At 52.7% G+C, this 24,063-nt stretch overlaps 1 protein-coding gene across 2 annotated transcripts in view; it reads left to right on the top strand.

Annotated features, from left to right (window-relative positions):
• The first annotated feature begins 1,507 nt into the window (after window positions 1-1,507).
• CDH5 (cadherin 5) overlaps window positions 1,508-24,063 on the top strand; it is a 36,565-nt gene continuing 14,009 nt past the window's right edge. Inside the window, exons 1-6 of one of the 2 annotated variants that reach the window (XM_007198053.2) lie at window positions 1,508-1,604; window positions 13,013-13,232; window positions 20,501-20,789; window positions 21,780-21,896; window positions 22,789-22,953; window positions 23,825-24,012. In XM_007198053.2, coding sequence (XP_007198115.2) covers window positions 13,032-13,232; window positions 20,501-20,789; window positions 21,780-21,896; window positions 22,789-22,953; window positions 23,825-24,012 — 960 coding nt within the window. In that variant the 5' untranslated portion in view covers window positions 1,508-1,604; window positions 13,013-13,031. Of the gene's footprint in view, window positions 1,605-11,581; window positions 11,693-13,012; window positions 13,233-20,500; window positions 20,790-21,779; window positions 21,897-22,788; window positions 22,954-23,824; window positions 24,013-24,063 lie in introns of those variants that run through there. The other variant, XM_007198054.3, reaches the window with a different exon arrangement.

The raw sequence follows: 24,063 nt of genomic DNA, 5'->3' as shown, positions 1-24,063 counted from the left end.
CTCAGTGCTCACCTTTCCCAGGCTGACCCAGCCAACACCCCTTCCCTCCTTCCCCCCGGGCTCTCTCTTAAGGAATCTACAAATCTCAGAGGCCCGGGGCCTCCCTCCCTGTAAGCTCGTCCACTGCCATGGCCTCAGGTGCCAGCCATAAGCTCAGGGCTTCCAAAACTCACCTCCAGGCTGAGTGTCTCCAACTGTATCCACCCTTGTCTCTCACTGTCTCCAACTGTATCCACTAAATCCACCCCCGTCCCCAACTGTATCCACCTATATCCAACTATCTACCTCTATCTCCAACTGCCAATCTGACACGGCCACTTGGGTGTCTAAAAGCCACCTCAAACTCAACATGCCTGGAACAGGGAAATCTTTTATCTTCCCCTCCCCAAAAATACCCTCCCGCTCCATTCCCCATCTCCACACCAGTGTCCACTGACTTAGTGCCCCTGGGCAAGGCTCTCTCCCTCTCAGGTCTCTGTTTGCCCAGCTGTATAAGAGAACCAGTTCGGGACTTCCCAGCCATTCATCCATCCATGGAAAAACAGGGGCAACTAGTCAAAGATTCCCACTACCTGCCCTGGGAGATTCCAAATCAGTTGGACTGGGGTGGGGCCCTGGTATCTGCGGTTTGTAAAACCTCCTCTTGTAACTCTCATGATGAACAGAATCTGAGCGCCTTCTGCCCGCAGCTTCTTGGTTCTTATGGTCGGTCCCTGGTCCTGCCTTCAGCTTCCCCATCTTCCACGCCCCTCTTGGACTCCTGTTTATCTCAACAGCCATGTGAGGCTGAGGTTATATTATCCCCATTTTACAGAAGAGGAAACTGAGGCTGGGGTGGAGGTGCATGACTGGCCCATCAGGCACCTGACTCCGCCTGATATTCCTAAACCCAGACGGCGCTCCCCCTAACCCCCAACACCCAGGCTGGCACCTTACCGCTGGAACCCAGGCCCACGCCCACCGGAAGTCAATCCAGTTCACAGACCCAGGAGCTGCGGCCTGTTCCCATCTCCTACCCACCCCACCGCAGAGGCCCCTGAGGCCTCCCCAGCCACTGCAAAGTCTGCCCTTCCCCCAGCGTGGTGACCCAGGCTGGATTTCTGGCTGTGCTACGCCCCAGCTGAGTAGACAAGCACCTTAAACTTGCTGAGTTTCAGTGTCCTGAGCTATAAAGTGGGGGTGACGGCACCTGCCCTCGGGGTTACGAGGAAGGTGAACGAAGCCCCTTGGCAGGTGTTGGGCTCAAAGACCCAGAGCTGAGGCCTGGGGTTGGGGCCCGAGTTAAGCATCCCGGCCAAGTCCAGGGCTAGGCCTCCATGGGGACAGCCCAGCTGGGCCGAGGAGGCCGCCCACCACGGGGCCTGCCTCTCTGCAGCCAGCCCGGCCGTCACAAATGAACAATAACAGGAAACCATCCTTGGGGGGGGGGGGGCACATGGGCCAGGGCCAGCTGGAAAACCTGAAGGGGCGGCGGCCAGGCCTCCCTCACCGCCGGGTGGGGCTCCCCTCCAGAGGCTGTTGGCCGAGCTCTGCAGTTCCACGGCTCGCTCAGCCCCGGCCGGACAGCCAGACGGAACGGACACACCTCTCAGCCCACAGGCAAGGTGAGTGAGGGTCCTTGACTTCCCCATATGTAGAATGGTCATCATTGGCTCCCAGGGAAGCACCACTCCTTGGGGTAGACTGGGTCTCCTGGCTCACAACAGGGCTGGGAAGGTGTGCCCAGGGGTGGTGTCGTGGACACGGAGGGATGTTCTCGGGGAAGGGGTAAGCTCGGCTCTCCCACAGGTGGACTCCCAGACTCAAGGGCCCACTGGCTTCCGTGGGTGCTGGGCTCAGATGCTCAGAGGGTAGGACTCCGCCTGAGTCGCCCAGCATGCCAGGGGCAGAGGACTGGCACCCAAGTGGTGCCCCTTCCCCCACCAGAGACGATTTACCACGGATGACATCATCCCCTCCCCTCGAAAGCTCTGTGCTGGGATTGAGAGAGGAGCCCTGGAAGGGGAGCTTGGAGCCTCGCCCCTCCCTGTCAGCCACTGCCCCCATTTTCAGTACAGGCAAGCTGAGGCTTGACTCTGGGCACCTGAGGCCCTACCTGTGGAATCCCCTCCCCTCCTTCCCCAGACACCATAGGGGCCGGTTACGAGCTGCGGAAGCTGTAGTTTTTCTCCCCCAAAACCGAGGTACCCGTAGATTGGGGCCCAAGGGACCCAGCAGCCCTCATATTTTAGAGAAGTTCCCCCCAAAGACTTGAAGCAGGCGGTCTAGGGTGAGAGCCGTCCTGGATACAAATCCCAGCTCTACCACTTGCTTCCCGTATGACTTTGGGAAAATTACTCAGCGTCTCCAAAACTCAGTTTGCTTGTCTGAACAATGGAGATGGCGATTCTTTTTGCAGTTCATCATGAGAGCTGGAGAAAATGCCTACAGAAGCCTCCGAAGCACTGGAGCTCATTATTTTATGTTACCAGCAAGCCGATGAATTAGATACAGCCTTTCTCCATTTCTCAGTTGAGGCAACTGAGATCTGGAGCAAGAACTCGTACCCCAAAGCCCAGGCTCTTTCCAGAACCACGCAGCTTCTCATGTGCCAGCCTCCTCATCTGTAAACTGGAAGAAAGGGTCTTTTCATGAGTCAATTAAAGGAAGCGATATACACACTTGGTACCGGGAACGGATCGTAGGAGGGGAGCTTTAAGAAATCACAGCTGAATTTACCTGCCACCCAGAGCTGACCGTGGCTTGAGTGTCACAAAGGTTTTGACCCCTGAGGTCGGTCAGTCCCCAGCGGGTGAGAGATGCGTCAGCTCACCCTCCAGCGAGCACTCTGGGCAGCTACTCTGCGCCAAGCACTATGCTCGTTCCTCACCCCCACCCCATGGACATTTCTGCCATGGGTGGCGGGCAGACAGGATCCTGACAGGAGACGAAGAGCATTCCAGGGGAGGCAGGGAGCCTGGGCAGTTCGTTGGACCTGGAGAGGCCAGTGCAGCCAGAAGGTTTTCAGAGCAGGGAGAGGCAGGAGGGCCACTGATGCTGAAGGCCATGAGTAAGTACCAGGACCGAGAATTTTGGTTCATCTTCAGGTGATGGGGAACAGCGGGACCCTCCCATCTGGCCTGAGTCCAGCCATGTGTGGGCGCCAGCCTGGAGGGCAGCAGGTGATCAAGGGGCCCAGGAGCTTCTGCGCCCCCAGGCAGCCCTGCTAATTCTGGCTTCCCGTGGTGAGGGGGTAGGCGAGGGGCCCACTGGCCTTGCAGGGGTTAAGCTGCCCACCCTGCAGTCTAGACCTGAGCAGCGATTGTGCTGCTGAACAAGGGCCGGACATGGGGGCAGGAAGCTGGAGGGGCCATGCTTATTTTCTCCCATAGCTGGATGACTCACAGCTCTGCTGCTGCCTCGGGGATACACAGTGGACACACTGGCCACTAGCTCAGGGGAAAAAATCTTGAGCCCCTTGCCCATGGGATCCATCCCTTACTACTTCCATCACCTCTCTGCACCCCCCTCGGCATCCTTGAAGCTACTAAAAGAATTCCCATTTGACAGACAGGACCACAGAGTCTGAGGGAAGCTGAGCAGCCAGTCCAAGGTCACACAGTTACTATGAGGTGAAAGCAGGATATGAATGAGGCCAGCCCCTTCTGACCCCACTGCCCTGTCACACTCCATAGGGAAGCCTGGAGAGGGGAGAAGCCGGGGAGGATTGAACCTGACAGTTCAAGCCATAGAAGCAGGCACCTGGATGAGCCAGGAGCCCAGTGATCCTGGGGGAGGAATGTTCTAGGAGACAACTGCTGCCCTCAGCAGCTTGGCTTCTGGCTGGAGAGATACTGACAAGCCCATCGCAACCCAGATCCAAGCTGATGTTGGGTGGAGAAATCACGGAAGACTCCCTGGAGGAGCAGGAGCCCCAGAGGATGCTGGGAGGTCTTGGGTCTGCTCTCTGAGCTTCAGTCTTCTAATTTCTCTAGGGCAAGGGATGGACCACATGGTCTCTAAACTCATTCAGGGACCTCCAGATTGTCTGCCACAGCATTAATGATCAGATTCTGGCAGGTGCAGACACTGGGAGGAGGGGGAAGTAGGGCCCATGGGGCTGGGCCAGGAAGGCAGTGAATGAGATTTCCTTCTAGAGAAGAACAGACAGGAGCAGGAGGTGGGCCCAGGGCAGAACCAGGAAATGAGGTCAGGTGTGAGTCGGCCAGTCAAGCCCACAGCTGCCAGGCCAGGCTGAGTGGGTAGGTGAGGGTTGAGACACCCACACATTTACTAAGCACCTACTGCGTGCTGGGCTTTGTACCCATGATCTCATTCAATCCTCCATTAGAGAGGAGGAAGCTAGAGCTCAGAGAGGGCAAGGAATGGGTCTAAGGCCACACAGCTCATGAGCAAACAGGCAAGTGTGTGAGACTTGTTGCTGCCAATGACTGCCTCAGAGCCCCAGGCAAAGTCAGAAAGCCCAGAGGAGGTTGGAAAAGGCTCTCCCAAGGGTGGTTTTTCTCTCCTTCAAGCTTTGAGCTGCCCCATTAGGAGATAAGGGAATGACCCAGAGACCCCAGGACAAATTTGTTTCGAATCGCACACTAGGTCTGGTGAATTGGTTGTATCTAGCTCAAAGACTGTATTGAGGATTCAGGGGCTGAGTTCAAGTTCAGTGGGAATGAACACTGTAATTGATTAGGGATGTCTGCCATGAGTATGTGAATGGCAACCCATGATCTCTGTTTTGCCAGCCCGACCTTCGGAAGCCCCCTGCACACGGGTGTATGTTCATCAGGGACCCATAAGAAGGATAATCTGACCGTCCTCAAAGGATCAAAATCCTAATGGTGGTGTGTCTGACAAAGTGGTGGGCCATTAGAGATGCTATTTGGTGACAGGAGGAGCTTCTCTGAGTTATATCAACCACTGTATGTGCTCTGACCACCCAAGATGTTGTCAGCAGATTTGTGCAGATTTGTTTTAAATCCTGTGAGGAAGGAGGGAAGGAGGGAAGGAGTGCAAGATTAGAGCTGGAGACCGAGGCAGGCTGACAGACAGCAGTAGGGACACTGACACCTCAAGGTCCTCTGGGCCTTGAGTTCACGCCGCTGGATGCCGGGATGAAGTGGATTCCTGGTCAGAGACACCTGCGCCAGCAGGCAGAGGCTGTGCTGGAGCAGGAGCCAATCAGAAGACCTTGTGGGGGGTACGGACTGGGGCTTGAAGAGAAGCAGAGCATTCACCCAGGGGCCACAGCAAGGAAGGGCATTCGGGCAGAGGGAACAGCCTGTGTATTCCAGAAACGTCCAGTTCTCCTCGAGGCTGGGTGGGGCAGGGAGGTGAGGGAGAGGAGAGCCGGCGGGGTGGGCAGGGACACTCCGTGCTGGGCCTTGAACGCTGGCTCAGGAGCTAGGCTTCATCCTGCAGGGCGTGGGAGCCAGGGAGGAGCAGTCAGCAGGGGAGCAGCGTGGGCAGCTCTAAGGGGAGCCGAGGGAGGGAGGCTGTTGGCAGAACCCGAGGGGAGGGGATCGGGTCTGGGACCCGCAAGAGCAGGTCACGGGGCTGAACTGAGGCCCAAACCAGGATAAAGCCCCAAGGGGCCAGCTCATAGCTGCCCGGCCCCAAGGCTCCCGGGGACTCACCCTTCATCCTCCCAGGGCTGGCGATCCCTGAACGAGGCTGGGGGTCACCGGCTCCAACCTCTACCCTAGACTGAGGCTCGAGGTGTGGAGTGGGAGGGCAGTGGGAGAGCCGCCCAGGGCCACACAGGGGGCAGGGGCTCTAGCGCCCTCACCCCTACCCCTGCAGGTTCTGGGCCTCTCCTCCCACCTCCTGGCCCCTCATCCCTGACCCAGGGCCTCTGGGCTGGAGCCCAGAGCCTGCAGGAGGCTGGGCTGGGACTGAGCATGCAGTCCACCCTCCGCGGCTTTGCCTGGGGCTGGGCTCTGCTGCCAGGTCTTGTCCTAGCTGCTGGCGGGCGTGCTGGGCGGGAGAGGGGCCAGCCCCGCAGAGAGGAGACTCTTCGGGGGACAGGGGTGTGTGCTCGTGTAGGCAGCAGTTTTGTGTGTCCGTGTGGCCTGAGGATGTCATGTGTGTATCCCTGACCTGGAGTCTTCCTCTACCCCACCCCCAAGGGCCCTCCAGTCTGCTCAATAAACGCCCAAAGCCCAGACTTAGTCCCTGAAACCTAAGGCTTGAACAGGGTCGGGGCAGAACCATCCCGGCCAGGGGCGTTTGCCAGGCTGCCCGCTGAGCAGTTCCCAGCTGGTCCAGGCTTCCCAGGGTTCATTTAACTACAAAAGGAGAAGCCCCAACCTGCCCCCCTTCCATCTCCCTCTGGGTCCCCCTGGCTCCTTCTTTTAAAGAGCACAGAGCTGAGCGGACCTCACATCCCCTTTGAGGCCAAACGCCAGTGACAGAGGGGGGCCACAAAGAGAAACAGATTGTCTCACAGCAGATCAGAGAGAGGCAGGATTCACTGCTGGGCTGAGACCCTCCAAGGAATCAGGGCCCTCCCCTCTCTGCCCTCTCACATCTTCCTCTACGCCTCCATCAAAACACCACAATTTGAAACTGCTTTTATCAAGTGGTTAATGTCTCTACACAAGGGTGCAGCCTGTGTAGGCTCCCCACTTGTAGTTCAGTACCTGGCACATAGTAGGTGCTCGATAAATGTTTGTTGAATGACTGTATAACCTCCAGGCTCTAGAGAGGGCTTCAGAGAAGTGGTGACATGTGACCTAAGTCCAGGCAGAGGTGAGAGAACGGAAAGTGCAAAGGCCAGAAGCTGTGACCAGGCCTGGTGGGTGTTACCATTCCACAGGCTGGGGCTCCTCTTCGAGGCTCACCAAGCAACACCCCCCCCCTTTTTTCTCTAATTTTTAAATTTATTTGTTTATTTTGGCTGCACTGCGCAGCATGCGGGATCCTAGTTCCCCTAACCAGGGATTGAACCGGCGCCTCCTGCAGTGGAAGCGCGGAGTCCCAACCACTGGACTGCACCCTTGAGACCCAGACAGGGAACTGGAGAGGAGCAGAGGCACATAACCTCTCCAGCCCCCGCCAACTTGGCTCAGCCTTCAGAGCCACCCCTCAGTCCTCAGGCCCAACCCAGGCATCTAGGTTCTGAGCTCAGTGGTCCCACCCCCTGTGGACACAGACCCAAACCCAGGAGTTCTCCAAGGCCTTGCCCTCTGATCCGGGCATGACTGAGCCCAGCCATTCCCCAGATGCTCCGAGGTTCCTCTGCCCCTTCTCCTGGGCTCCATGCCCATTACCAGGGGCCTGGGCCACACACTCTGTCCTCTCATTTTGGGCCCCTTGGACCTTCCCAGACTGACCGAGGGCGCAGAGGGCCCACCCTCGTCCATCAGTCCATTTGGAGCTGCCCCCAAAAGCCGCTAACACAGCTCCAGGGACCGAGCATCGCCACGGATCCTGGGTAACAGGGACACGGGCCAGCACCTGGCCTCTGGGTGCCCAGCAGGCACATCTGAGCTGCCGAGCGAATCCCCTCTCCCCCACATCTGTTGTCAGGCAAGGCCCCGGGGCTACTCAGCTGGGCATTTCTGAGCACAGAAATCAGTTCCAAGATCCTCAGGCCCACTACACATCTGTGGTACCGCAAACCCACCCAGCAGCAACCTGATCTCTCCAAAAACTTGGTGAGAGCAACCAAGAGAAGTGACTCCTACTTATAGGAAAGTAAAGGGCTAAAATAAACCTGACCCCAGCTGTGCTCTGACCACACCTCCAGAGGTGTGGCCAAAGGAAATTCTGTTTCCAGCTGTGGGTCCAGCAAATCCTACCGGCTGACTTCCTCTCCAACAGCAGGAGGAGGAGGAACGATTTTTCGACAAAACCCTTCCTCTCGGCCCCCATTTACATGGACAAATTTCTAACACAAAAGGCAAAAGACACAAATAAACATGGCTTTTCAGATGGAAAAGTCCCTCAGGACCCTCTGAGATCGGGTGTAGAAGGAGCCCAGGATTTAGAGAAAGATAGATCTGGGTGAGTGTTCCAGATCTACCACTTACGAGGTGTTTGTGTCTGAGCCTCAGTTTCTTCTTCTGTGAAATGGGGATGATAATTCCTACATCCTGAGGATACTGTGAAAACTAAATGAGATTTCATCTATGAAAGCCAAACATGGAGAACAGCTGCTTATTATTACTATTATTACTACCATTATTATTATTATTACATGTTAATGTCACCACAGAAATAGAGAGAGAGTGGCATGATGGAAAGGCACTATTCAGGGTGAAAGGCAGCCTAAGTTCAAATCCTGTCTCAACCACTCGCCGCTGTGTGACCCAGGAGGGCTCACTCCACCTCTCTGAGCCTCACCTGCAAAATGGGATTACTGACAACTACCTAGCAGTTTGCAAGGTTTAAGTGAGATAAGGTTTCAGTGTGCCACTGAGGAGGTGTTCCAAAGAAGAGACTTTATGAAGGAAACACTCACAGAGCTGTGAGCTCAGTCAAGGGAACAAACGGGATGTTGAGTCCTGCAGAGACCAGCAGAAGACCACCACAGGACCAAAGGGACAAAGAGGAGGGAAGGGTGTTTCCCAAACCCAGTGAGGGACGGATGGGACCCGTAGAAGCTACCGGGATGGAGAGGTACAGTCACAGCAGGAAAAATGAACCAGAGCAGAGAGCAGCAGGGAAGAAGTACCCCAACTTTTCTCCTCCCATCCTCAGATGCCTGCTGGAGCCCCCACTGGCCAAACACCAGAACCTCGCGTCTGTAGGCCAAGGGTCAGTCCCCTTGACACAGAGTAGAGGTCAGGGGAGGGGTGGGGGAGTGGATTCAGCAGGGTGGGGACCTGCAAATCCCCCAACCAAATGGTTGGGCGTTCAGGAACAAGAATGGTAAGCTAACTACTCAGTAGAGCAAAACAGAGTGTTGGCGAGGATTCATACACGCTTGGTTTTATTCTTAGCTACTTTTTTGGCCATGTTACAAATGTTTTTTTTAATTCAGGCCTGAAAACAACCCTGAGAGGTAGACACTAGTGTTCCCATTGTACAGATGATGAGACTGAGGCTCAGAGAGGTAAAGAGTCTCGTGCACAGTCACAGAGCAGCAAAGCAGCACAACTGACATTCTCTAAACCACAGAGCCTGCGATCACAACCGTCACCCTGCTCTGTGTGAACCCAAAGAGGAGAGAGCCATGTGTCACGTGTGGCTGGGCCTTGGGGAGAAGGGAAGATGTAGACAGGGCAGGTAGAAAGCCGTTCTCTGGGAAGGGAAGGAAGCTGTGATTTGAGCCCAGCAATGGGACCTGGGTGTCAACCCTGGGACCAGCCCCAGGCAGTGCTGCAGTGGAAGATGCCCAGGGATGCATGAGATGCAAGGTGAGGACCAGGGATGGCTCCCCAGAGGGGGACGTTTGGGCTCAAGCCTGGATGACAAGTTCATGAGACAGAGAAAGAGGAAAGACCTATGGGGCTGTCCTGGGCCACTTCTCTTCCCTCGCTACCTGCCCTCCTTCATGTTCCAGCCTCACAGTTTGAGCACCAGCCACGTGAAGGGACCGTCTGTAAGCTGCTCCAGCCCCACCTTCTCCCGCACTCCAGGCCAGGTCTCCAGCAGCTGCTGGCCATGGCCACAGAGATGTTTCATAGCAACTCCAACCTGACACAGCCCACACAGACCTTTTGGTACCACTACCCATCTTCCAAATCTCAGCAAAGCCCTGCCCCCGCCAACTGCTCAGGCCAAAGACTCGAGAGCCATCCTAGATTCCTCTCCACCCCTCACCCCCTACATTCCATTCACAGCAACTCCTGTTAACTCCACCTCCAAAACACATCCCATGGCCACGCACCTCTACACCTGGTCTGGGCCACCATCAACTCTCGCCTGGACGACAGTGACCTCCCTTGCTGGTCTCCCCTCTCCCAGCCCGTCTCCTCACCTCAGCCAGGGATCTCTTCAAATCAGATCACATCACTTTCCCTCGTGCTTAGGAAAAAGCTCTCTCTAGGCTGCCCTGTACAACCTAACTGCATTAGTTTCCTCCAACTGCTGTAACAAACCACCCCAAACGTGGCTGACTTGAAACAACACAAATTTATGTATTTATTATAGTTCTGGAGGTCTGAAGTCCGAAATGGGTTTCGGTGAGCGAGAATCAGGACTGTTTCCTTCTGGAGCCTCTAGGGGAGAATCTATTTCCTTGCCTTTTTTGACTTCCAGAGGCCGCCCCCATTCCTTGGCCTGGGGCCCCGCAGCACTCCAACCTCTGTTTCCATCATCACATCTCCTTTTTTCCTGATTCTGACCCTCCTGCCTTCATCTTTTAAGGACGCTGTGATTGTATTGGGTCTATCCACATAGTCCAGGATAATCTCCCTATTTCAAGATCCTTAACTTGATCCTATCTGCTAAAAGTCCTTTGCCATGGAAGGTAATATTCACAGGTTCCAGGGATGAAGACGTGGACATCTTTGGGGGGCCATCATTCAGCCTACCACCCCGACCTGGTCACCTCTTCTGGAGCCCCTATTGTTCATCTGACCCAAGGGCCTTCTTTTGGTTCTTCAAACAAACGAACCATTTTTCTACCTCAGGGACTTTGCACTTGCTGATCCTTCTGCCTGGAATTCCCTCCCTTCCCCTGGCATTCCTAGGGCTGACACTCCGATGATGGCATGAGTATCATCTCTCTGAAAGGCCTCCCCTTGCCTTGAAGTCTCAGCCAGCTGCCCCCTCGCCCTCTGCTGTGTCCCCCAGTGTAATTCCCTGAGAGCCTCTGCTCAGCAGCTGATGTTTTTCCTCATGTACTTATTTTCCTGGAGTTCCCACGACAGCGTGCACTCCCCGAGGACAGGTCCTGTCTGTCCCGCTCACTGCTGCATCCCAAAGCCTAGCACACAGTAGATGCTCAATACACATCCGCTCAGGGCACGGCCTCATATCTTGTCCTGCCCAGAGCCCTGAGAACTTCTCTCTCCCCATTTCTCAGTTTCACTTCTATTTGTTTTACTTTTTCATTTTTTGAGTCACTTCTCACTTGAGGGAGGAAGAAGGGAACAAGACATGCAGTTCCTTTTGAGGCAAAGAAGGAAATGACCCACCAGGCCTGAGCCCAGCGAGGCTGGCCAGGGGTCACAGCTGCCGCCTCCCCTGAGTCAGGACCAGCTTCCTGGCAGAACTCTCAGCTCCCTGAGCCTTTGTTCACTGCCCTCCTCCTGCCCAGAGCAGCTGCCCTTTTCACAGCCCACCTCAAAGGGCACCAGGTCTCCTCCAGTTTGACCACCTCACTGAGGACCGAGGGAACTGGGACCGGAAGCCTTCCCAGGCACATGGCACCTGCGTTCCGGGCCCTGCTGGAACGCTCTGTCCCACCCAAACCCTGCGAGCCCACTTCCGCCTGGCCAGCAGCAGGGGTCCACAGGGATGCTGGATGCTAAGCTCAGCAGACCCAGAGGCCAGTCTGCACACACACCCTCGGCCCTCATTGAGGACACCCTGGCGCCAGTGTCTCAGAGGAAATGTTACTAGAGTTTAGAAACCTCCTGTGCTGTGCAGAATCCAGCCTCTCCCTGCGGCCAGGGTGGGGGACAGCCAGAGAGGTGGCCTCCCATCCAGCGCCCAGTGGGTCCTTGTCTCTCTCCAGGCAGGAGCTCTGATTCTGATTCCCACTCCCACCCACCAGCCTTCTTCCTCTGAACCATCCCAGGAGCCACAGGTCAGTGACACAGGGACCAGCAAGGGTAGACTGATGGGGTCAAGGGCTGAGAGGGCATAGTGACAGCCGAGGTCACAGCCTCTACCCACCCTGGGGCAGTGAGACAAACCCTCTTCCTTCTGGAATTCAGGATGAAGCCGGTCCCTGATCTCTGGGTGACCCCAGATCCCCATCCAGGTTGATCCCATGTCCCAAGGGCTGCCTTCATGGGGGACAATCACACGGGGTCTTGTGCTTAAAAGGACCCCATGCTGGGTTTCATGTTCTTCTGTCTCTGTCCTGAAATTCTTAGTAACTTTTGAGAAAAGGACCCCATGTGTCCATTCTATACTAGGCCCCACAAACTATGAAGCTGGTCCTGCGAGCCCAGCCTCTCTACCCATCACCCCATCCCACCCCTGTTCTCGTGACAGCTCCTAAGCTAATCACCAATTGTGAGCTCTGCGTCTGGTGAGGGCCTGGCCCTCTAGGTCACGACATTTGGGTTTCTTAAGAGCCTTCTAAAGACAACATCAAAGCAACACTGCCACAGGGGCTCTCGGACTGGCCGGGGGGCATGTTTGTTCAGAGGAGTCTTTAAATCCCACCTCACAGCAGCTGCTAGGTCAAGAGAGGGCAGCAGGAAGAAGCATGAACTATGGGGCCAGGCCGACTTAGTTTGAGTTTGACTCTGAGGCTTCCCGTCTGGGTGATCTCAGAAACGTTACTAACCCTCTCTCTTCCTCCGCTCATCTATAAAGTGAGGGCTACAATTATACCCACCTTGAGGCTTACTGGGAGGATTAAGTGCGATGACACATATAAAGTGCTTGGAAGAGCGTCAGGCATTCAATAGTTATTGATATTTATTTTTTGGTACTTATTATACTTATTGATGACACTTATTGATAAATGTCAGCTGGTGAGGTCAGACACCTGGGCTTTATTCTCAGCCCCACCATTCACTCCACCGTGAACTTAACTTCTGTGTGCCTCAGTTTCCCCGTTTGTAAAATCCAAGCTGGGTGTCCACCGCACAAGGCTTTGGGAGCTACCATCCACATCAGCATCGCCCTCTCCTCCAGGAAACCTTCCCTACAGCTCTCCTCTAGCCTCCCCTGTCGCCCATGCTTGCTTGCCCACTAGTACATGTGACCCTTAAGTAGGAACTGTTTCTGTGTCTGGCTTCCCCTCCCAGACTGGGAGCTCCATGGGGGCAGAAGAGGGTGTGGTTCTGCTAGTCTGAGCAGAGAGTGGAGGATGAAGGGTTAAACAGTTCAGTGCTCCCTGGGAGATGCTCGCACCCCACATGCCCTGATGGTCTCTCTCCTCGTCCCTCAGAGCCGTCCCTCCCAGGAAGATGCAGGTGCTCGTGGTGCTGCTGGCTGCAGGGGGCACCTGCCTGGGCCTGCTGGCAGCAGCTGCAGCAGCCATCAACCCTGGCCGACCCAACACCCCCAGCTCGCTGCCCATTCACCGGCGCCAGAAGAGAGACTGGATCTGGAACCAGATGCACATCGATGAAGAGAAAAACGGCTCACTGCCCCACTATGTGGGCAAGGTAAGGCTCAGGCCCCAGAGCAGGAGAGGCGCGCCGTGGTGGTGGTGATGATAAGGACAGTGATAGGTGCTGTGGTGGTTGCAGGGATGGGGATGATCGTTGCAAGGGCGATGGTAACAGTGGGAGAGATGGTGGAGGTGGCAGATGTGATGGTGATGGTGACAATGGTGATAACCAAGGAGAAAGTGGTGGTGGTAACAGCGGTGGTGGTGGTGATGGGGAAGGGGCAGGTGGTGGTGGGGTGACGATGATGATTGTGGAGGTGGTGGTGGTGATGGGGAAGGGGCAGGCGATGGTGGGGTGACGATGATGATTGTGGAGGAGATGGTGGTGGTGGGGAAGGGGCAGGTGGTGGTGGGGTGACGATGATGATTGTGGAGGTGGTGGTGGGGAAGGGGCAGGCGGTGGTGGGGTGATGATGATGATGATTGTGGAGGTGGTGGTGGTGATGGGGAAGGGGCAGGCGGTGGTGGGGTGACGATGATGATTGTGGAGTTGGTGGTGGTGATGGGGAAGGGGCAGGCGGTGGTGGGGTGACGATGATGATTGTGGAGGTGGTGGTGGTGATGGGGAAGGGGCAGGCGGTGGTGGGGTGATGATGATGATTGTGGAGGTGGTGGTGGGGAAGGGGCAGGCGGTGGTGGGGTGACGATGATGATGGTCGTGGAGGTGGTGGTGGTGGTGGGGAAGGGGCAGGTGGTGGTGGGGTGATGATGATGATGATGATTGTGGAGGTGGTGGTGGTGATGGGGAAGGGGTAGGCGGTGGTGGGGTGACGATGATGATTGTGGAGGTGGTGGTGGTGGTGGGGAAGGGGCAGGCGGTGGTGGGGTGATGATGATGATGGTCGTGGAGGTGGTGGTGGTGGTGGTGGGGTGATGATGATGATCATTGTGGAGGTGGTGGTGGTGGTGGTGGTGGTGGTGATGGTGGTGGTGGTGAAAGTAATGGTGAGCACAATGGTTCATCTTTCTCCCAGACTTTGGTCTATGGAGTGAGTATCACTGGCAGAAGGGCCACCCCGTGCACAAGCTAAGGAGGGCAGTCTAGTGTGGGGGCTCGGGGCTCAGGGCAGGACCAGCCAAGACTGCCATTAACTTTGCCCATCTGAGAGGTCTGGAAGACCTGAGCAGACTTCTACAAAATTGTGCTGGTGACAAAGCTCATCATCCAGGCCACAGTTTGCCATCTCTAGTCGAGGCCTTTGAACCTCCTCAGAAAGCCCTGTCTCTCAGGGTGTTTTGTCCTAGCATCTAGGGAGTTATGAGCTCCAGATTCTAGGACACCCATAACAAGGCACTTGACCCAAGCCTGCCCTCCAGGGCGGTGCCTACGACTCTAAACCCTCATTTCATCCCATTAAAAATGTGTCCATCCTCAGTCACCTTCCTAGAGCTTGGAGCTAATCTGAGTGAATAATGAACTATCTTCCTGTGTCAAAAGGTTGCTGAGGTCAAAACCATCCACTCTAATTGAAAGGAATGGCTCTAGTGGTGGAATTTCACACGCAACGACAGGGAGATGGATTAGGTATTTCAAGAGTTTTCAGTGGGGAGAAAAATTTCTTTCCAGTGCTTTAAAATCTCACCACATCAGTTTCTTGGAAGCTAAGCAGGGTCAGCTAAAGAAAGATCAGGGTACCGGTGAGAGGAATTAATGGTCCCAAGCACAAGGCTGGGCTCTGGGACATGGTCAGGGGGCAAAGACAGACATGGTCCACACCCTCATGGAGCTTGTGGTCTAAAACAGGGGCTGGCCACATGTAAATCAGTGAAGTTAGAACACTCCCTCACACCATACACAAAAACAAACTCAAAATGGTTTAAAGACTTAAATATAAGACATGATACCATAAAACTCCTAGAAGGGAACATAGGCAAAACATTCTCTGACATTAATCACAGCAATGTTTTCTTAGGTCAGTCTCCCAAGGCAAAAGAAATAAAAGCAAAACTAAACAAATGGGACCTAATCAAACTTATAAGCTTTTGCACAGCAAAGGAAACCATAAACCAAACAAAAAGACAACCTATAGACTGGGAGAAAATATCTGCAAATGATGCGACTGACAAGGGCTTAATTTCCAAAATATATAAACAGCTCATACAGCTCAGTATCAAAAAAACAAACAACCCAATCAAAAATGGGCAGAAGACCTAAATAGACATTTCTCCAAAGAAGCCATACAGATGGCCAACAAGCACATGAAAAGATGTTCCACATCGCTAATTATTAGAGAAATGCAAACCAAAACCACAGTGAGGTGTCACCTCACAGCAGTCAGAATGGCTGTCATCAAAAAGTCTACAAATAATAAATGCTGGAGAGGAAGTGGAAAAAAGGGAACCCTCCTACACTGTTGCTGGGAATGTAAATTTGTGCAGCCACTATGGAAAACAGTATGGAGGTTCCTTAAAAAACTAAAAATAGAGTTACAATATGAGCCAGCAATCCCACTCCTGGGCATATATCCAGAAAATATGAAAATTCTAATTCAAAAAGATACATGCAAAAAAAAAAAAAAAAGATACATGCACCCCAATGTTCATAGCAGCACTATTTACAATAGCCAAGACGTGGAAGCAACCTAAGTGTCCATCAACAGATGAATGGATAAAGAAGGTGTGGTACCTATAAATAATGGAATATTACTCAGCCATAAAAAAGAATGAAATCTTGCCATTTAGAGCAACATGGATGGACCCAGAGGTTATCATACTAAGTGAAGTAAGTCAGACAGAGAAAGACAAATATCATATGATATCTCTTATATGTCAAATCTAAAAACATACAAATGAACTTATTTACAAAACAGAAACAGACTCACAGACATAGAAAAAAACTTATGATTATCAAAGGGGAAAGCGGGGGAGGGATAAATTAGGAGTTTGGGATTAACATATACATACTACTATATATAAAACAGATAATCAACAAGGACCTACTGCATAGCACAGGGATCTATATTCCGTAGGTTGTAATAACCTATAATGGAAAAGATATATACATACATACACACACACACACACATATATCACTTTGCTGTACACAAGAAACTAACACAATACTGTAAATCAACTATACTTCAATTAAATAAATAAATACATAGATAGGGGCTGGTAGAACTGCCCCGCCATGTGGTTTTGTAAATAAAATTTTATTGGAACAGAGCCACGCCGTGCACTTAACAAATGGTTGTGGTTGCTTTCATGCTACAATGGCAGATTTGAGTAATTGTCCCAAAGACCATATGACCCACAAAGTCGAAAATTTTTACTATCTGGCCCTTTACAGAAACAGTTTGCCCACCCTGGTCTAGCAGGGCAGCATGTATCAGACAAAGAACCCCACACATGCTGAAGATGGGGGAGCCCTATGGTTATAAAGAAACAGGCCAGAAAGGACCCCTAGACGGGGAAGGGTCAAGTCTGGCCTCAGCACCAGAAATGCCATGGCAGCTGGCGGTGGAGCCAGCTGGGGAATCTCCACTCACAGCCCTGCCCACGGCCCTCTCCACTGCTCAGTGCACCCAGGCTTCCTCTGGCCACCAAGAATGGCTGGGAAATTCAGATCCTTCAGTCTGGCCACTCAGAGGGGAAGGCGCTTGCCCAGGGTCACACAGTGAAACCAGGATAGAGCCCTAGGAAAGCGCAGGGTTCCCGACTCCCAACACCGATGTGAACTGTGCCCTAGAGGAAAATGCCATCAGCCCATCTACTCCTTCCCAAGGGGATGAGTGTGCCGTGAATCAACCTCCAAAGAGAATGGCTGCCCCCAGGAATATCCACAGGCTGAGTCAGGGACAGTCAGCAGCAAGCAGGGCCACCGGCATGCCACCCAGCCCGGACACGGCAGACTTTGGACGGCTCGCCGAAAGTCCTCTGCGCAGCAGGAACAGCGTCAGGCCTGCTGTCACCTGCCAACAGTGTGCACTTGGCACCTGGCGTGGGGACAGAGGGTCCCGTGCAATCCCCACCCTGGGAAGAAGCAACGATGTCTGGGAGAGGCAAGGACAGGGCTCCAAGGATCACCTCCTGGTTCCAAAGACATCATCGGAGGGAAGGAAGTCCCTGTTTACCAAGATCAGAGCCAGGAGCCTTTGTTTACAGAGCTGTTTGCTGGACAATGGGAGCTGAGTGGCCTTCTGAATCCACAAACATGGGTCAGCATAGCTTTTGGCATTAAGATATTATATCCAAATATAGGGATAATTTTAAAAAGGGGAGGCCCCCCCAAACCTATAACCTCAGTCTGTCTAATCGTAAGGAAAACATCAGACAAATTCCAATAGGGGGCATCGTACAAAACACCCAACCAGCACTCCTCAAAACTCTCACGGTCATCAAAAACAAGCAGAGTCTCACAAAGAAAACAAACTTATGGTTACCGAAGAGGATACTGGGGGGGAGTGGGATTAATTAGGGGAGTGGGATTAATTAGGTGTTCGGGATTAACATCTACACACTACTATATATAAACTAGGTAAACAACAAGGACCTACCATACATCACAGAGAACTACACTCAGTATCTTGTAATAATTTACAATGGAAAAGAATCTGAAAAAGAACATATATATGTATATTTGTATATATATACATATATATATAACTGAATCACTTTGCTATATACTTGAAACTAACACAACATTGTAAACAAACTGTATTTCAATTAAAAAAAAAAACAAACCATGGAGAGTCTGAGAAACTGTCCCAGCCAAGAGGAACTTAAAGAAACATGACAACTAGATGTAATGTGGTATCCTGGGTGGGATCCTCAAACAGAAAAAGGACATTAGGTAAAAACTAAGGAAATCTGCACAAAATATGAACTTTAGTTAATAATAATATATCAATTTTGGTGCATTAATTACAACAAATGTACCATACTAATGTAAGATGTTAATAACAGGGAAATTGGGCACAGGATATACGGGAACTCTCTGTACTATCACCTCAATTTTTCTATAAATCTAGAACTGTTCTAAAATATAAAGTCTATTTAAGAAAAGCTGGGGCTTCCCTGGTGGCGCAGTGGTTGAGAATCTGCCTGCTAATGCAGGGGACACGGGTTCGAGCCCTGGTCTGGGAAGATCCCACATGCCACGGAGCAGCTGGGCCCGTGAGCCACAATTGCTGAGCCTGCGCGTCTGGAGCCTGTGCCCCGCGACGGGAGGGGCCGCGATAGAGAAAGGCCCGCGCACCGCGATGAGGAGCGGTCCCCGCACCGCGATGAAGAGTGGCCCCCGCTTGCCGCAACTGGAGAAAGCCCTCGCACGAACCGAAGACCCAACACAGCCAAAAAAAATAAATAAATAAATAAATAAATAAATAAGAAAATCCTTAAAAAAAAAAAAAAAAAAAGAAAAGCTGGAGGGAAGGAAAACAGAAACTCATATCCAAATGAAGTCTTTTTAACACTATTTATTTGATGATACTGAGAAATTTTTATCAAAGCTGTTTAGGTGTGAGTCAAATGCAATCTCAGGCAGAATTCCAGTAACAGATCAAAGCTGAGTCACGCCCCCTTGCTACCCCTGCCCACATGGATCCTAATGCACCCACCAGAACCAGGTTTGGAATGACCATCCTATCCTAACCCTGAGTAACTCATACAGGGCCCCAGACTGTCCCTCCTTCTTGACCCCCACTGTCCTCCCGCCCAAGTCACAGGTTCCAGAGCTGGAGCATCTGTCTGGCCCATCTGTCCATCGTACGTCCCGGCCACTGGGCTTCGGGACCTCCCCACGAACCATCTGCCCCTGCACACCCGCAGCCCTGCTCCAGGATGCTTCTTCACTGCCTCCAGCTACAGCCCCGCCTCTCTCCCTCCCCGCCCACCAAGGGGGAGGAGCCTCACTCCCTGTCCCCACTTCTTCACCTCCCAGACTCCTCTCTAAAGCTCTGTCATCCGACTTCTCAATCCACCACCCCCTAACGCTGCTCTCACCAAGGGCTCCGATGACTGCATCGCTGCTAAGCCTAGGGGTGCTTTTCAGACCTCGTGGGATTTGACCACACCCATCTTGATGCTCCCTCTTCTGTCTTGAGACCCCACTCTCTCTCGGGTTCTCCTCCAGCCTTTCTGATGCAACACCTTCACTCAAGGCTCTTGTTCCAACTGACCCTTAAATGCTGCCCTTCCTCAAAATCTCAGCCTCTGCTGCTTCGAACCAGGCCCTGAGAGAAAGAATGGGGTCTGGACTATCTTTATGCTCCCAGGCTGGCACCTTGTAGGCATCTGATTTTTTACTTTTACTGAATTGAATTCTATTTTTTGAACATCCTAACCACCTATGGGAGGACCATTTGACATGTACGAAATATGATTAGCTTATGTTCCTAATAGTCTCTGTTCCTAAGATTCTATAAATGAAATGTTCAGCAATTCTAAACTTCTAATATCCTTTAATGTAGGCATCTAGTGTGAATAACAACTAGCATTTATTGAGAGCCTGTGCAAATTGCTTTACACACATTATTTTCCAAGTCTTATTCCTAAGGACACTAATAGTATGTGTAACAAAGAAAAAGGATTCAGTGGTCTAACAAGTATAGGAAATCCTGAGTTAAACAAAGCTCAGTGGAGTTCTTTTCTGCAGGACTATATGTTGTAAATCTCCAAAAAGAGAACATTTTACGTACCATTCCAAAACTAAATGACTGAGACCAGTGATGTGCTGATAAATAGTTGACAACTGGCTTTTGAGGGGAAAAGATCCTGTTTGTAGCATTTGCCAATTTCCTTGGTGTAAATACTTTCACCATGTCTGTTGCAAGCTACTAACTTGATGCCACCAAAGGCAGAGTTGGGAACAGATGTGCATTAACACAGCATTATCCAATATTTCCAGCATTCAATACGATCAACATAAAAACTCAAGAACAGGGGTGGGATAGGAAGGGTGGGAGGGAGACACAAGAGGGAGGAGATACGGGGATATATGTATATGTATAGCTGATTCACTTTGTTATAAAGCAGAAAGTAACACACCACTGTGAAGCAATTGTACTCCAATAAAGATGTAAAAAATTAAAAAAATTTTTTAAAAACTCAAGAGAACATAGTAAAATGTAGTAAAATTACAGTATTAGGAAGCAATAGATTTATAGTACGTTACCTTTGTTTTTAATATGATTCATTTAATTGTAAGTTTATATAATTGATTTTTTTAATAACGCCATGCCCTGGCACACTCACATGGGCACACACTCACACGCACACAGACACCACTGCTATTTCCAGTTCACGGCGCCTCTCCTTTCTTAGATTAAATCAAGCGTGAACCGCAAGAACACCAAGTACCAGCTCAAAGGAGAGTCTGCCGGCAAGGTCTTCCAGGTTGATGAGAGCACAGGGGACGTGTACGCCTTTGAGAGGCTGGACAGGGAGAAGCTCTCTGAGTACCACCTCGTCGCCCTCGTGGTAGACAAGGACACTGAGAAGAACCTGGAGTCTCCTTCCAGCTTCACCATCAAAGTTCACGATATCAACGACAACTGGCCTGTGTTCACGCACCGGGTGTTCAATGCCTCCGTGCCCGAGATGTCAGGGATAGGTACGTACCCGGTCTGTCCGTCTCCCTCCCCCCTCACTCATCCCTGGCATGGAGGCACCTCTCCCATCGGCAGCTTCACTGCCTGGGGCAGGATTCAGTGAGTTCCGGGCAGCTACGGGGATGCCCACATTGCCACTTTATATGACTCGAAACGAACTCTGGTCCCTAAAGACTAAGCTCTGACCTGGCCCCAGACGGAGCCCTGACCGTCTCTCACACACACACACACACACACACACACACACACACACACACACACACACACACACACGTCTTGTTACTCTTTGGAGCCAACACACCACCCACTGCTCTGACTCTTAGGGCTGGCATGCCAAGAGCATAGCCTTTGCACATGAAGGAGGCCAACTCTGCCACCAAGACAAGCAGTCACCTTTAGGGTCCATGCAGGAGTGGGAAGGGGGCGGGACAGGGACACACCTCGTCCCAAGGTGTGTCAGCAGCCTGGACCCCAAGCCTCCAGAGGAGACTATTCCTTCCTCAATTCTACCCCCAGCCTCCAGGGGGTGCCAGAAAAGGGCTCCCTTCCCCACCCCTTAGTCCAGGCTCTCTCACCAGGACTCAGGACCAGACCTTCCTGTTAAGTATGGGGAGCCTGGAGTTCAAGGGGAAAGAGATGTGAACCCAGCCCTTTGGGGGCCCTTCCTATTCTCTTGTTCTCATGCTTCCAGAAGGAAGCAGCAGCCCTTACTGTTTCTCCCCATGACCTCAGCCACTCACCTCTTCCCTCATTTCCGCCATAAATGAAAACCACCTGTTCTCTTTACCCTTCATGTTTGATGGAGCTGGGCCTCCACCACTGCCAGCACTTTGCCCCCAGGCAGGCTCCTCAGAAAACAAAGCAGCCTTTTCTCCCTCAGGACCTGGGGGAGGGGGGTTCAGGGAACAGCCTGAGCCCCATCTGCCCTCATCTGGGAATGGGGTGAGGGGCTGGCCATCACAAAGCAGCAACCCTGGATTCTCTCCCCACAGGGACCTCGGTCATCCAGGTGACAGCAGTGGATGCAGATGACCCCACTGTGGCAGACCACGCCTCTGTCATGTACCAACTCCTGAAGGGAGAAGAACATTTCAGCATCCGTGGTTCTGGTCTGTGTGACTAACCCCCCTGGGCGGCACTGGCTTGGAGGGGGTGGAGGTGCAGGCACCGAGGGAAGCCCAGTCTGCCAGGTGTCACTGACCACTGACCTACACCACCCTTTGGAGGCAGTCGGTACCCTACGTCAAGACAAAGTGGCTGGTGAGGGCAGAAGGAGGCAGACAGGTGCCCAAGACGTGAACTCAAGTCCAGGGCACAAAGTCAGGACGCAAGCATTGACACGAGAGGTGGAAGAGAATGCTGGTTAGCAGCTCTAGCTATGGAATCAAACGGATCTGGTTTCCGAACCCATTTCTGCTCCTCACTGCTTCTAAAGACCTTGGGCAAGTCAACTGATCTCTGTGAGCACTAGGGCCCTAATCTCAAAAATGGGGAAGCTTATGTTCACCTTGTATGGTAGCTGTGAAGTCTGAATTAGGTAACATATGATGAGCACGTGGCCCATTGTCATTATCCACTCCACGTGACCCAAAAAACTGTAAGGATTGAGTCTTGGGAGCAAGACAGAAGTCCAGGTGGTCAGGCCTGAGGCAAGCCATCTTTCAGAGTGATGGCAAATACACAGCACAACCTATGCTGCACCAAGACAGCCATCACTAACCCATCACAGCACTCTTCCCACTCTGAGCCTAGATGTGGCCTCAGGTTCTTGCTCAACCCAGTGCTCCAGGTGGCTGGGACCAATACTGGACCAAAGCGTTTGGCCTAGCAGTGCAGGGCATGGAGGTGGGAGGTGGTTCACCCCTGGCTCTCAGTCCTGGCTGCACAGTGAAATCACCTGGGGAGCTCTGAAGCCAGGTGCCCTCTGGGTAGCGGCCGGGCATCACTATTTTTTTAAATCTCCCCCAAGTAACACGGCTCCTGATGTGACACTTTTTGCAGGACTAATTGTCACAGCGAACAAAAACCTGGACCGAGAGAAGCAGGCCAAGTACGAGATCGTGGTGGAAGCACGAGATGCCCAGGGCCTCCGGGGGGAATCGGGCACGGCCACTGTGCTGATCTCTCTGCAGGACGTCAACGACAACTTCCCCATCTTCACACAGTGTGAGCCCCTCCCCTAGGGCCCTGGGCAGGGCAAGGGTTGGGATACTCCAGACTCGGTGACCTGGGAGCTCTGAGAGAGGAGCCTGGCATCCGTCTACCTCTCTCTCCAACCCAGGGCGGGCCTATGTCAGGGATGTCTTTCCGGTGCTCCCCATCTCTGAACACGTTCCCAAGGCTGTCCAACTGCCCCCGCCATGGAGCCCTCACAGGCCAGCAGGAAGTCACGCTCCCTGCTGTGTGCCACCGTGTGCCCAGAGTCCCACTACCAGATAGGACCACTTTCACCCAGATCCCATGAGCTCAGGAAAACCCAGACCCCAGATAGAAAATCCCCATGAGCTGGGGAACAGGGGTTCAGCAAAGTTCCATAGCCAAGGCCAGGGCTGGGCTCTGACCCCCCCACAGACTGATTCTCCCCCGAGAAAAATGCCTGACAAGAGCTTGTGACACACCCTGGGTGGGCTGGGGAGGAAAGTCAGATGATTCATCACTTGCAACTCCAACGCTGTGGGCGCCATTCAGAGGCTCAGCCACCCCAAGGACAGGCGGGTTTTCCTGAAATGGCCTCGTTGTGTACGGCACAAGCTCCCTGAAGGCAGAGATTCTCTCCATTGTCAATTAATAGGTCCCCTAGCAAGGTGCCTGACATACAGTAGGTGCTTAATAACTACTTGTCAGGTGGATGGAAGGACAGATAGAGCAGAACCTCTTTGCCTTGGGACCCAAAATTCCAGAGGAATTACTACTACTACTACTACTACTATTTTATTGTGCCCGTTTCCTGTAACAAAATGTATTGGGATAGTATGGGGGACAATCGCCTCATCTATCTCATTAACCCAGTGCCCTTTGGGGCACCCCTTTGCATCAGCCAGGTACATATTTTCTGTGCCCGAAGACATCCGTGTGGGCAGCCCCCTGGGCTCTCTGTTTGTGGAGGACCCAGACGAGCCCCAGAACCGGAAGACAAAGTACAGCATCGTGCAGGGCGAGTACAGGGACACCTTCACCATCGAGCCTGACCCCACCCGCAACGAGGGCATCATCAAGCCCATGAAGGTTCGCAGACCTGTGGCAGTGACGTCAGATGTGGGGTTGGGGGCTCCCGGC

The sequence above is a fragment of the Balaenoptera acutorostrata genome, chromosome 19, assembly GCF_949987535.1.
Source record: "Balaenoptera acutorostrata chromosome 19, mBalAcu1.1, whole genome shotgun sequence".
NCBI lineage: Eukaryota > Metazoa > Chordata > Mammalia > Artiodactyla > Balaenopteridae > Balaenoptera > Balaenoptera acutorostrata.
The sequence above is the reverse complement of the archived record's forward strand: the minus strand, read 5'-3'. Positions and strand labels throughout refer to the sequence as shown.